Source organism: Centropristis striata, chromosome 6 (genome assembly GCF_030273125.1).
Source record: "Centropristis striata isolate RG_2023a ecotype Rhode Island chromosome 6, C.striata_1.0, whole genome shotgun sequence".
Classification (NCBI taxonomy): domain Eukaryota; kingdom Metazoa; phylum Chordata; class Actinopteri; order Perciformes; family Serranidae; genus Centropristis; species Centropristis striata.
The window spans coordinates 3,256,725-3,271,823 of record NC_081522.1 but is presented as its reverse complement, the minus strand read 5'-3'; the positions used below and the strand labels follow the sequence as shown (position 1 = coordinate 3,271,823).

The 15,099-nt window shown below is 36.1% G+C and overlaps 1 protein-coding gene across 4 annotated transcripts in view; it reads left to right on the top strand.

Moving 5' to 3' along the window:
* The window catches only part of edc4 (enhancer of mRNA decapping 4), a 56,726-nt gene extending 46,171 nt beyond the window's left edge, over positions 1-10,555 (top strand). For all 4 annotated transcript variants that reach the window (XM_059334381.1, XM_059334379.1, XM_059334376.1 and 1 more), the window contains one exon: positions 8,052-10,555. In XM_059334381.1, coding sequence (XP_059190364.1) covers positions 8,052-8,235 — 184 coding nt within the window. In that variant the 3' untranslated portion in view covers positions 8,236-10,555. The remainder of the gene's footprint in view (positions 1-8,051) is intronic.
* Positions 10,556-15,099: the final 4,544 nt, after the last annotated feature.

Here is a 15,099-nt window from a genome sequence, read left to right as displayed (position 1 = left end):
TCGTCATGTTTGGGAACGCTGCAAGGGATTATAAAGCTGAGCAACAATATTATGGTTAACCGTATTTTGTTTATTGACACAGCATATCAGATACACACAGTTTCACTTTACAGCTTGAAACAATGACAGAATAATTGATAATCTGCTATAACTGTAATTAAATTAAAATATGTTTTGCGCAAATAGCGTGTGCGTGCGCATGCACTGTTTCCAAATGAAAATAATAATATTGTGATAATTTGTAGTTGTATACGTGAGCTATGTTAGCTTACTTCTTGCCAAAATGTCTTAATTTCAAGTTTGTTTCCTCACAAAGAACTAGCAGTCATTACAAGCCTTCCCCCCCCCACACACAAGCTGCATCCTGTGCTGTCGTTGATCAGTACAAAAGCCAGTCTTTGCCTCAACTTTTCTCTCTCCATCTCATCTCCATCGTATGACCATTAATCCTCGTCTCCTGAGTGCTAAGCGTTGCTAAACTGCTGACCCCATCACCCTGCTCCGTCTGTAGCCCCGCTCCACGGCTGTCCAGGGAGCTCCGACGATCCTGTGAATAGCTTCACAATTTTTTTAGATGCTCTCTATCGTTGTGTTCTTGCATTTTTCTATTCTGTTGGTCACTCTTGCACTGGTGTGCATTTTGCATGATGTGCGTGGATATTTGCCCTCAGAGAGCTCCTGGCCTCACTCCCTTCATGTCCTTGTCTCTTCTGAATCCTTGCCTTGCCTTCCCCTCTTGTTCTTTTCTCCCCCAGAAAACCTTTTTCTCTCTCTCCAAGTCCCTTTACAGCCCCGCTCTGTGTCTGTATCACCTGTCTGGTTCTGCGTTTACGTTGCAGCTGCCTATCGCTGTTAATACGGCCCTGTGGTGCCGCTCTGTGCCATCTGGAGAGAGAGATGAGGCCAGCAGGGTGTGGTTCAGTCTGAGGCATTATTAGGACAGTGCACACAGTTGTGCTTGGATGGGTTGTGTTGCAAGGGAGTTCAGTAGATAGAATCAAAACAGGATAAATCACAAAACTTCTCCACATCTTCTAACTTTTTCCCTACTTTAATGGCTTATTTTATTTGAGCCGTGCGGGGAAAACTCTGTGCTCTCATGAGTAAATAGAAGTCAATTAATATTGGGATAACTGCAAAAAACTGTACAGTCTATTTTTTAAGGCTTTGTACAAGATAAAGGAGCTTTTCTTTCCTGTAGTTTAGATTAATATTATCTCAGAAGAACCCATAAAAGACTGCTAAAGAGAAACAATGCAAATGTGATTATTGTGAGCTGAGACGATAGTGAGCTGCTTTTTGAAGAACACTGTCTCCAAATGCTTGCAAGAATAATTTGAACTGAAGATGTATGAAGCGCAACTTAATGAATGTTGAAAATTTTTACTTACGCTTCAACAAATCGATTGATCCACGGGGGGAAATAAATAGCGTGTTGTCTCTAGATGAGCTAAATCAGCTGGAGAACATTGTGCAACTCTGCCTGCTAGCGTTGTGTGTCCACCAACGTGATTTTTTGCTGATGCCGCTGTTTTCTTTTACGCACATTGCAATTCGAGCATCGCATATTGACGCTTTGCTGAGCGTCTATTCTGCACCGAGCGCTGCATGTTAGCAGGTTATTTCTGGTTGCAGAGTTTCAAAAATGTTCAAGGTGTCATCAAGCCATTCAGTCCCAGTGAAGGAGGGTCAGGAGTAATACCAAAAAAAAAAACAGCTTTCGCTTAGCTGAGAAACATGGCGACTTATAGGACTTTCTAAACCAAAATGATTATGGCTGCGGTCGAATAGTCAAAAAAATCAGCTCCTAAGTCCTTTCCTAACCACTTTTCCTTAACCTCAATGGAAAACGTCACGAGGTCAAGGAAAGATGAGAAGGAGAGTTCATGAGGAGTTAGGAGAAGACGATCGCGGTGTTTAGAGAATCCGACTGCACTTACGCTTAGTCTACGTCATCACGCCACGGCCAATGTTGATTACGTCGAATGTCCTGGTGAAACTACAATTTTCCGAAGATGGACTACAAAAATCAGCGTTCTCACGAATATTAGGCGATTACCATGATTGGAAATGAAATGTAACAAAAAAGAATAATAGACCACGCCAGTCACAAAAGTGAAACAAAATGGTGATCACATTGAGAAAGGTTGATCATGCACCTGTCCATTCATATTTAAAGACAAAATACCAATAGGTATGATTGAATGAAAACTGATAAATCATGGCACATTTACAACATTGAGTGCTACAAAGCCACTACTGTACATGTTATTATTATGCTTTTAAAGCAAACCTTTATTATTATGTGTCAGATCTTATTCACATATACACAATCTATAAAATTGCTAAGAATTAAAAAAAAATAATAATAAAATTGGATGAATTGAGATCCTATGTCATTATTCTTCATTTTCAACATATAATTAAATTAAGATGAAAACACATCAGTAACTTACATGACGATCTGCGGGATTTGTCAGTCATTTTGTTTGTTTCTTCTCGTGACGGTCGGCCTTATATGCTGCTACCGCAAGGAATTGTGGGACGGCATTACCTCCTTTCCTTTCGTAAAGGCTGGTCCGGTGTATCCTATGCCAAAGGAGATACTAAAGGAAGCATTGAAGCTCCTTTCCTTAACAGTTAGAGAATTCGAACAGCTCTTATCATGGCGGCTACGATAATACTTCCGGGTCATTTCACTCAGTTAGGAAGGTTCCTAAGCAAATTTGACTATTCGACCGCAGCCTATGTCTTTATTATTAGTTTATTTAAAAGGGGACAGTGCAATTTCATAAAACACATGATTATACATGGTTAAAAAAGCCAGAGTTAGCCAGAAGGCTAGTTTTCATCTGTAGTCCCCTGGCCATGATGTTAAAAAGCAGAGAATTACGAAACAGAAAAACGAACAAACAAAAAAATAAAAATACGTACAATATACAAAATACATATACAAACACTTACGATACGATTAATAAAAAAATACAACATCACAACATAACATTTTATCATAACATCAAAACAACACAACAGTCTTATCTTTTAGTGTTGGCAGCTGTAGGTCCTGATAAGCCACAATTTCAACTTTTTTGTGAAGGCCTTGTATGTTGTTAGCAGTTTAACCTCCTCAGGTACTGAGTTCCACACACTTGCGCTCCTTACTGTCGCTGTTTGGGTTTAATCCTGATGATAAAGGTGAGCCATTAAACATGGACCAAGCTGTTTTTGGGCGTTGTTATTTGTCGTTTTATTTTGCAAGTTTACCTAAGAATTACATTGTGTTTACAGGAGAGCACCTGGTGTTTTCAGCTGGAAAAAAAAGCTTTGGTAGTAGATATGTCTTGATGAAAGTAGCACCAGCGATTGTCTGACCAATAAGAATTTGTAAGGACAAGAGCATCTCAACCAACATACCATCATTAGGGGTGTCACGATACTAAAGTTTTCAACTCGATACCGATACTCAGGGAAATATTTGATACTCGATACCATTTTCGATACCACAAGGATAAAAACAAAGAGCCCAAAATTTAACAGAAATATTTTTATTAACAAGAAAAATGCAACATGTAAAAATGAACAGAACCACAGGTTAAATATTTATAATAAAAAACAGTTCCAATCCAATCCCCTTTATTTATATAGCACAATTTTAGCAAACACAAGGTTTCCAAAGTGCTGCACAAACAATAAATAGATAACACAATACAAAGAGATGTAGTTAACAATAGAACAGTAAGATGCAATAAGATAAAATAAATTAAAAATGGGATAAAAATAAATAAAATAAAATGTAAAATGTACTGCCCGCACAAAATAAAATATGCATGAATACAATAAAAAGTTGTGCAAAAAGAAACTGCAACTATGCTAACAAGCTTCAGGTCTGAAGAAATACAAAAAATAAATAAATACAATAAACAGTAACAATTAGAACAATATTTTGAGGTTGTATGGTTTAGCTGTTTAATAAGTTGTTGGATCGATACTTTTGAAAATGAGTATTGTATTCGGATACAACATTTTAGCATCAATACTTTTTTGAGTATCGATATACACTACTGGTCAAAAGTTTTAGAACACACCAACTTTTCCAGAATTTAATTGAAAATGATGCAGTTTAATGTCTCAGTGTACTCTGAAATTAATGCACATTTGCAACATTTAAAATTCTTGATTGAGCATGATAGTGTTTTGAAAGTAAAAAAAGATTCAAAATCACATTTTATGTTGGACTAAAGGACTAAAAAAAAGACACAAAATGACCAAAAAGACACAAAATGACAAAAAAAAACACCAAAAGACACAAAATGACTAAAAAAAGACACAAAATGACCAAAAAAAGACAAAAAAAGACACCAAAAGACACAAAATGGCTAAAAAAAAGACACAAAATGACCAAAAAAAGACACAAAATGACCAAAAAAAGACACCAAAAGACACAAAATGACAAAAAAAAGGCACAAAATGACCAAAAAAAAGACAAAAAAAGACACCAAAAGACACAAAATGGCAAAAAAAAAAATGACACAAAATGACCAAAAAAAGACACAAAATGACTAAAAAAAGACACAAAATGACTAAAAAAAAGAAACAAAATGACCAAAAAAAAGACACAAAATGACTAAAAAAAGAAACAAAATGACCAAAAAAAGACACAAAATGACTTACAAAGACATGTATATGTCTATGTGTATAATTCTGAAATGTACATTATTTTTCAGTTTTGGTTAACCTTACCTTTTTTTATTTACCTCTGGCAGTTCACCACTTACCTTTGTACCCTTTCAAGCTGTTCATTTGACTTGAACTGCTTGAATTTCAATAAAAAACTGGAAAAATTGCGGTGTTCTAAAACTTTTGACCGGCAGTGTACTTCTGACAACCCTACATACCACAGGGTGTCAGCTCAAGTGTTGAAAACGGTTGGACACTTTAATCAGAGGATAATCTCCTGCAAGACATAAACTAGCCAGTCTGTATCTATGGTGTTCTATGCAGTGACATTTAATGTCATAAAGAGTGAATTGGCAGTGTTATGAGGATTTGATAGACCTGTAATGTGTGTGTGTTGAAGGGAACACTGGCCAGAGGCCAGCTGGCGGTGTGGGACCAGCTTAATGCTAGACTGGGATCAGGACGAGGAGATGAATGGTCATTTAAAGCATAAAGACAGAGAGGCTGAGAGAGCAGGACAGAAATAGAGCTCTGCTGGACGGTCCAACCACCAGATGTCTGACTGAAACAATTAATTGAGGAGTTAAATGCAGTGAGTCAGAGCGAGAGGACAGGACGCAGGTGACTGTGCCATAACTCAATTTCTGTTGTGATATTTGAGTGAAAACACAAGGTGCACAGCAGGCCGGCAGCCAGGAAGGTGATCAAGGACAGCGGTTGACATTCAAACCGAACAAAAAAAAAGTTGAGACCGTGACGTAGGCAGCCTTTCTCTTTGTGTTTGGACCCAAGTTATTCTCCTACTGCTTTGATATCCCAATGATTGAGGTTTCAGATTAGAGATGGTCATTTTTTTTGCATTATTTCCGTCAAATAGAACAATCTGTCAGTCTTCCTCTATACCAGCTATTCTCAACCTTGGGGTCGGGACCCAAATTGGGGTCGCGAGATGATTTCTGGGGGTCGCCAAATCATTTTGGAAGTCAGCTCTGTCTCCACTGTGTTAAAGTGTTCATGTCTTTTTTTGGTAATTTTGTGTCTCTTTCTAGTCATTTTGTGTCTTTTTTTTGGTAATTTTGTTTCCTTTTTTTGGTCATTTTGTGTCTTTTTTTTTAGTCATTTCGTGTCTTTTTTGGTCATTTTGTGTCTTTTTTTGGTCTTTTTTTTTTTCTTTTTTGGGTCATTTTGTGTCTTTTTTTAGTCATTTTGTGTCTTTTTTGGTCATTTTGTGGTCAATTTGTGTCTTTTTTTGGTCATTTTGTGTCTTTTTTTGGTCTTTTTTTTTCTTTTTTGGGTCATTTTGTGTCTTTTTTTTAGTCATTTTGTGTCTTTTTTGGTCTTTTTTTAGTCATTTTGTGTCTTTTTTTGGTCATTTTGTGTCTTTTTTTGGTCATTTTTTTTTCTTTTTGGGTCATTTTGGGTCTTTTTTGATCATTTTGTGGTCAATTTGTGTCTTTTTTGGTCAATTTGTTTCCTTTTTTTGGTCATTTTGTTTCTTTTTTGGGTGATCTGAACTGTGCGTGTGAGATTGTGTTCAGTGAGCGGGGGTCGCGGACAACATGCATGTTAAATTGGGGGTCGCGACTCAAAAAGGTTGAGAACTACTGCTCTATACACCCATTCCAATTTCTCATATTTTAAATGTTAAAATTATATTCAATTATGTAATGCTCAAATGTAACCTATTTTGAATATTTACAATGTATCTAATCTATACACTGTATACACAGGTTGTTGTGTCTCAGAAGCCACAATCAGCATGTGCTCAGTGGTGGAAGAAGTATTCAGATCCTTTACTTCAGTAAAAGTACTAATACAACACTGAAATTACTCCACGACAAGTAAAAGTCCTGCATTCAAAACTTACTTCAGTAAAAGTACAAAAGTATCAGCATCAAAATGTACTTATAGTCTCAAAAGTAAAAGTATTCGTCGTGCAGAATGGACGCACTTAGATTGTTTTATATATTCTAAATATATTATTGGATTATTATTATTATTGATGCATTTATGTGAGCAGCATTTTATTTTACCAAGATAGGGCTCATTTCAATTATTTAATATACTGTTGTGAGGTTTTATTTACGTAAAAAACAAGTCGAATCACTTTAAATGTATTTTTTATGCTAAATCTTGGCCTGAAAAGTAACAAACTGTCAGCTTAATGTAGAGGAGTAGAAGTATAAAGTAAGTAAAGTAAAATAACCTCAAAATTGTACTTAAGTACAGTACTTGAGTAAATGTATTTAGTTACTTTCCACCACTGCATGTGCTTATATGTATAAGGCATGTTCCTAACTGCTTATTTCCCTGACGGAGTGGAAGATTAAACTTGCAATCAGTCTAAAACTAATGCCCAAATCAATTTGTCCCCAGTGTCTGCTCCGGTCAACCTAACTTAATACGTTATTTTATGAAACACCTGCATATACTGCGGTCTAAGAAGGGTCATTGTTTAGCATCGCTCATATGACGAATGTCTTAGCATGTGAGATTGTTTATTGGTTATTGTTAAAAAGATCCCCATTAGCTGTCACCAAAAGTGGGAGGAGCTAGTCTTCCTAGGGTCCACAAGACAAAACAAAAATCACTTAACAATTAAACATTGTAGACATTATTATATACACTACTGGTCAAAAGTTTTAGAACACACCAACTTTTCCAGAATTTAATTGAAAATGATGCAGTTTAATGTCTCAGTGTACTCTGGAATGAATGCACATTTGCAACATTTAAAATTCTTTATTGAGCATGATAGTGTTTTGAAAGTAAAAAGAAGATTCAAAATCACATTTTATGTTGGACTAAAGGACTAAAAAAAGACACAAAATGACCAAAAAAAGACACAAAATGACAAAAAAAAGACACAAAATGACCAAAAAAAGACACAAAATGACTAAAAAAAGACACAAAATGACCAAAAAAAGAAACAAAATGACTAAAAAAAGACACAAAATGACCAAAAAAAGACACAAAATGACCAAAAAAAGACACAAAATGACTTATAAAGACATGAAAAGAATTCAAAAATGGACAAAATAGCCCAAGACTCCATAGAGTTAAGTTGTTAACCCATTTCTTGTTCCCTGAAAAAGGCCTTCTTGTATAATTCTGAAATGTACATTATTTTTCAGTTTTGGTTAAGCTTACCTTTTTTTATTTACCTCTGGCAGTTCACCACTTACCTTTGTACCATTTCAAGCTGTTCATTTGACTTGAACTGCTTGAATTTCAGTAAAAAACTGGAAAAATTGGGGTGTTCTAAAACTTTTGACCGGTAGTGTATATTGGACTTGAAATCAGTCCCTTCAGCCCTAACCTGGCTGGACATTGGTCCTAATCTAACGTGTCTCTCCGTGTGTGTCCCCGTCCAGCTACCTGGAGGACGCAGTGATGAACCTGGACCACGGCGACCCGCTGACCAGAGACCACATGTCCTCGGTGTTGGCCCAGGTCAGACCCAAGCTCTTCGCCTTCCTGCAGCAGGACCCCCACAGCCCGCTCAGCAAGAGGGCGCGGCGCCTGATGATGATGCTGCAGGGTCTCGTCAGCCACTAGTCCTCCATTCAGAGAGAGTCGTGTCCTGGTAGATAAAGATCATGCATCCATTTTTTGTGAGTCTGCTATGTTTTAGAGGAGAAAGCAACAACTTCACCCCACTCTGAGCAGTGTGTCGGAGCGGAGGACAGGACAGGAAGTGGACGAAGTGACTCAGTCTGACACCTCCTCCACCCAACACCCCATGAATCCATCTCTTTCTGCCGCGTCCCATTAGTCCCCACCCCTCCCTCTGCTCCACCTGCACCAGTGAAGTGTCAAGTTAGGAAATAGAAGCTGCTTTTGTTTGTTTTTTTGTTTGTTTTTTTTGGACATGCGTTCAATGCAAGACAATAATGGCTCGGACAGTTCACCGTAGATTCTCCAGACCTTTTGTTACTGCTGCTTCTTTTTCCCCCCAGGAGACATTCTGGTTGTCTCTCATCCTTTCATCCCCATCACGAAACAAAAAGACTGTCTCAGAGACGACAGCTTAGACAGCCTGAAAATTTCTGGTCATCCCCGTCTCCCAGACACATCACAGCCAGCACTGCTTTGATGCCACTTCATCCAAATGTGCATAAGACTCAAAGAATGTTCAGCTGACTGGTCCACAAGACCAAACATGGCTGTTTTTTTTCTTTTTTTTGTTCTCCTGTGTTCCTCTGACATGTTTAGATTTGGGATACTGAACAAGCATTGATGCAGGGGCGACTTCTGAGCAACAGAAGGAACAAAAGTATGCTAAAAGAAAGAAGATATGTCACCTTGTATGTTAGCCTGAAGAGCAAACAGCAGGCTTGGACAACTTTTTTTTTTTTTTTTCTCCGTACCCACCAGGATCCTCACTAGGGCCAACTTGGAATTCAGTTGCTGCAGGATTAGGCTGTCCTCATTTCATTTTTTTTTTTTTTTTTTTTTCCAACCATACAAGCTAATCCCAGCAACCAAAAGTATGTAACATTCAAAGCCATTTCATATTGCCGGCATATTTCCTTTCAGATATTTCTTAATAGGTTGGAGACGACAACCTTGCCAGGCCAAAATCTGTTTCTGAAGAGGATCAACATGCTGAATTGTTTGAGTGGGTTAATTGAATTTGTCCCTGTGTTGGCTGTAAAGCATATCTCATATTTTTTTTCCCCATCTGGCCTTGTTTTCACAAATAATTCTAATAAGGGGCTCCGAAGGATACATCTTACAAAATAAGATTAAAAGGATGAGACATAGCTTTTTTGGGGGGAATTTAAGAAATATTTGTAAAGGTCCTCCAGGCTGAAAACAACCCCCCCCCCCCCCCCACCCCTTTAAAGTCTGAAATGTTTGGAGCCCAACATTTAGTTCGGCAGCCGTCCACGTGTACAGCTCTGTCCTGTAAATTGTTTTTCTTCTGTACGTCTGTCCCTTTTTTATATAAACATTTAGCATTTGTAAGACTTGTATACTTGCTTTAAGAGTTGTCAGACTAGTTATAATACATAATTAAACACTTCCTAAACATAATTGTTACTGATGATGTTATTTTATCAGGCTATTCCAAATGTTTGTAAAGTTACCATGCAGTTGCTTCTCATAGGCTCTAGGAGGCAGCACTTAGTTGGACTGCACATGTTCACCCTTCTTTGTCATTTAGGTTTTGGATTCAGAAATCATTCCTGCTCTTACAGTAACATTGAAAAAGCCTGTTTGTTCATCATTAAAGTGTGTATGATACTTTGTGTACAGCCCATTTACACACATCTTTGTTTAATAGCAGGGTGGCCACACTGTTTTACTGATTGTAAAATAAAAGTTCTGTTAATTTCACCTCTGTGTTTAGATTCTGTTGAGTTGGATTTGTCTAGCAAGTGCCTTACTGTATTCAACATGTTTTCAACATTTGATCCCATTTGGGCCTTTAGACAACTTGTAATGTTTGAGCATTAACCCACACACACATGTTCCCTTTTACTTTGAAAAGCATTTAAGATGTTGGATGTGAAGTAAGGCTCAAACGGCACAGTAGGGGAGAATCTATGTTTTGTTTGCAAACATTTGACTACCAAGATATCTGATTTGGACTGATGTTTGAATGATCATGCGACAGAGAGACAGAGGTACTATTTTGACTACTACTGCCTTCAGTGAGACACCTGGTTTGTTGTCCTCGGAGTAGAGACGTGTTGTCTCCTGCTTTTCCCTGACAGGGAGCTGTTTGTGACAAACAACTGAGGCTAGTGTGTTCGTTATATTTTTCTCTTTCCATTCTGTTCATTTCCCTCTGCTTGGATGATTACGTTGTATGTTTTACAGTTTATTTTACCCAGAACATTTTGGAATAAAAAAAGACTTGTTCACCTTATTGTGTCTTTATTTGTTTGGGGGTTTGTTCGGTTTTCTTCAGAGGGAAAGTTAAAACCACATTATTCCCTTAAGATGTGCGCTGATGCATGGTGGGCAGTAACTCAGTGCTCTAAAGCAGCTATTCTCAACCTTGGGGTCGGGACCCCAATTGGGGTCGCGATATGATTTCTGGGGGTCGCCAAATCATTTTGGAAGTCAGCTCTGTCTTCTTTGGTCATTTTATGTCTTTTTTTTGGTCATTTTTTGTCTTTTTTGGTAATTTTGTGTCTTTTTTGGTCATTACGTGTCTTTTTTTGATAATTTTGTGGTCAATTTGTTCTTTTTTGGGCCATTTTGTGTCTTTTTTGGTAATTCTGTGTCTTTTTTAAATAATTTTGTGTCTTTTTTAAATAATTTTGTGTCTTTTTTTAGTACCGTAATTTAGTGTCATTTTTTTGGTGATTCTGTGTCTTTTTTTGGTAATTTTGTGTCTTTTTTTAAATAATTTTGTGTCTTTTTTTAGTAATTTAGTGTCATTTTTTTGGTGATTCTGTGTCTTTTTTGGTCATTTTGTTTCTTTTTTAAGTATTTTAGTTTTTTTTTATCATTTTGTGTCTTTTTTGGTGCATGTTAAATTGGGGGTCGCGACTCAAAAAGGTTGAGAACTACTGCTCTAAAGCACAATTTTGAGCTACTTTTACTTACCACTTTATACTTCAACTGGACTTCAATTCAGAGGGAAACAATGCTAGTTATAAAACATCTTTTCAGATCAACATTTTCAATTTTAGGTACATATACAGTCATGGAAAAACCCCTTGTTTTCTCTAATTTCTTGTTCATTTTAATGCCTGGTACAACTAAAGGTAGATTTGTTTGGACAAATATAATGATGACAACAAACATAGCTCATAAGAGTTTAATTTAACAGCTGATGTCTAGCCCATTTTCCTATGGTTTTCTTGATAAAGATTTAGGTAATTATTTAAAAAAAAAAAACATGGAAAATGGCTAGATTTTGTATTACAGTCCCACTTCACTGAATGCAAACATGTGGAAAGCTGTACACATATTTCAACAATCCAAATTATAAACAAAACTCATGCAGCTCCTTCAGCAACTTGGGAATTGGAAAGTTTTATTAGTATGAGTTCGAAATAAAATAAAACATCTCTGATTAGCACCATCTAGTGGACTGAATGAGCAATTCCTTCTAATATTATAGTACCAGAAAGTTGGGAGTATTTTCAGAATGTACACTCATGGAAAAAATTATTAGACTACCCTTTTTATTAAATTTCTTGTTGATTTTAATGCCTGGTACAACTAAAGGTACATCTGTTTGGACAAATCTAATGATAACAACAAAAATAGCTCATAATAGTTTAATTTAAGAAATTAGATCTAGACATTTTCCATGATTTTCTTGATAATGATTTTGGTTATTATCAAGAAAACCATGAAAAATGGCTTTCTTACTATAAAAATATTGATACTTAATTTCTTAGTTTTGATTGAATATGGCACACGAAATATCACCATACTTTGCTGTATAGGTGTATTTCTATCCAGATGTTTTAAGCCAGTAGTTCTCAACCTTTTTGAGTCGTAACCCCCAATTTATCATGCATGTTGTCCGCGACCCCCGCTCACTGAAAAGAATCTCACACGCACAGTTCAGATCACCCCAAAAAAGAAACAAAATGACCACAAAAAGACCAAGAATGACTAAAAAAAGACACAAAATGACCCCAAAAAGACACAAATTGACCAAAAACGACACAAAATGACTAGAAAAAAAAGACATAAAATGACCAAAAAGAGACACAAAAATGACTAAAAAAAGACACAAAGTGATAAAAACAAAACACAAAATGACCAAAAAAGACACAAATTGACCACAAAAAAGACAAAAAGATGACCATAAAGGCACAAATTGACCACAAAATTATTTTAAAAAAGACACAAAATGACCCAAAAAAAGACACAAATTGACCAAAAAAGACACAAAATGACTAAAAAAAGACAAATGACAAAAAAAGACCCAAATTGACCAAACAACATACTAAAAAATGCTAAAAAAAAAAAGACAAAAACCCTAACCCTAACCCAAAAAAGGCACAAATTGACTACAAAATTATTTTAAAAAAGACACAAAATGACCGAAAAAAAGACACAAATTCACCACAAAATGATAAAAAAGACACAAAATGACAAAAAAAGGACACAAATTGACCAAAAAAAGACACAAAATTACCAAAAAAAAGGACAAAACTACCAAAAAAGACACAAAAAGACTAAAACACATGAATACTTTAACACAGTGGAGACAGAGCGAGCTTCCAAAATAATTTGGCGACCCCCAGAAATCATCTTGCGACCCCAACTGGGGTCCCGACCCCAAGGTTGAGAATAGCTGTTTTAAGCACCTTTTCAATGTACTCATATAAAAAAAACCTGAGTGGAAACAGTCATTTTGAAAAGTTTTGAAATGGTGCAAAAAAAAGTGTTTGAGTCCATGCAGCAGCGCCCCCAGCTCCTGGTCCTGATGCTGACTCTGGACCGCCAGATCAGACGGTTGGACCCGGTGCTGCTGCTGGGCGCCAGCCCACTCTACCTGCCTCGGCTCTGTGCTCGCACAATTTGCATAAGTTATACAAGTCAGAAACTGAAGGTTTAGCAGGGCCAATGTCCTCCTAGTGATGGAGAGAGAGGAGGAGCCTGCAGGGCGTGCTATCAGGCTGTTTCTGCAGATAAACAGAGGAAGAGCGAGATCAAGGTAAGGGTGATGAGACAAACAGTAAAATCATATTTCCGTCCAATTTTGCACATTAGTTTTTCCACCAACTGCGGCCTTTTTAACCCATAAGAACCCAGACCCAGTTATCCATAAAGGAAAGTTATGGGGGATATATCACAGACCAAGTGACCCACGCAGAACATATTTAGGATGTGGGTTTTTTCTGTCATTTTGTGTCTTTTTTTTTGGTCATTTTGTGTCTTTTTTATGTAACTTAGTGTTTTTTCGTTCATTTTATGTCTTTTTTGGTCATTTTGTGTCTCTTTTTTAGTAATTTTGTGTCTTTTTTGTATGTTTTTTAAGTAATTTAGTTTTTTTTTTGTCATTTTGTGTCCTTTTTTTTAGTAATTTTGTGTCTTTTTTCAGTAATTTTGTGGGGGGTTTTGTGTCTTTTTTAAGTAATTTAGTTTTTTTCTGTCATTTTGTGTCTTTTTTTGGTCATTTTGTGTCTTTTTTTATGTAATTTAGTGTTTTTTCGGTCATTTTATGTCTTTTTTGGTCATTTTGTGTCTCTTTTTTAGTAATTTTGTGTCTTTTTGTGTGTTTTTTAAGTAATTTAGTTTTTTTCTGTCATTTTGTGTCCTTTTTTTTAAATAGTAATTTTGTGTCTTTTTTCAGTCATTTTGTGTCTTTTTAAGTCATTTTGTCTGTCTTTTTGTGTTTTTTTTAAGTAATTTAGTTTTTTTCTGTCATTTTGTGTCTTTTTTAACTAATTTCGTGTTTTTTCTGTCATTTTGTGTCTTTTTTTGGTGATTTTGTGCCTTTTTTTAGTAATTTTGTGGGGGGGTTTGAGTTTGAGACCCCTGCTCTAGAATATTTAAAGTGTTTGTTACATGGGTGTCACCGTGGGTTCTTATGGGTTAAATGCATCAACCTGCTGCACCCTCTTCTTCTTCTATAATTTCTCAATTATTGTCGCCACCTACTGCTTATCTCAATTAACTAAATAAACCAATATCCATATCCTGTCATGGAAAAAAAATATTAGACCACCCTTGTTTCCTTCAATTTCTGAACTAAAGGTACAAATATTAAGAGCTGATATCTAGCCATTTTCCATGGTTTATTTGATAATGATTTTGGTTATTATCAATAAAACCATGGCAAATGTCTAGATATCAGCTCTTAAATTAAACTCGTATGAGCTATTTTGTTGTTATCATTATATTTATCCAAACAAATGTACCTTTAGTTGTACCAGGCATTAAAATGAATAACAAATTTGAAGAAAAGGGGTGGTTTAATATTTTTTTCCATGCAGTTATAAACAAGCAATCATTCACATTCTCTTTCATCAATTTTCTTTATTCTAAAATCAAATCATTAAAATGTGCAAGAAATTTAGAAGTCAACCTGGCTATAAAACTTTCTTTCTCCTTTGTTCCAATCCCATTAATCATCTCATGACCCCTTTGATTGATCTTGTGACCCTTCTAAAGGCACCAGACCCATAGGTTGGGAACCACTGGGCGAAACAGTGTACACTGTAAAAAATGTTTGTAGAAATCACAGTAAAACACTGTCAATTTGCATCAGAAATAGGTCGTAAAATTGAACATTGTACATCACCGTAGTAGATACTTTTAATTACTGTAAATCAAAGAATAGCATAAAACTTTAAATTCTACTGTCATAAACTGTAGAAAACACACAGTTTTGCTGTAAAAATAAACAATTTTCGTGTAAAATGAATGGAGAACTACCATGATGACACAATTATCCTGAAAGTAATGGGATTATTCAGTATAAATTACAGTTTTTGC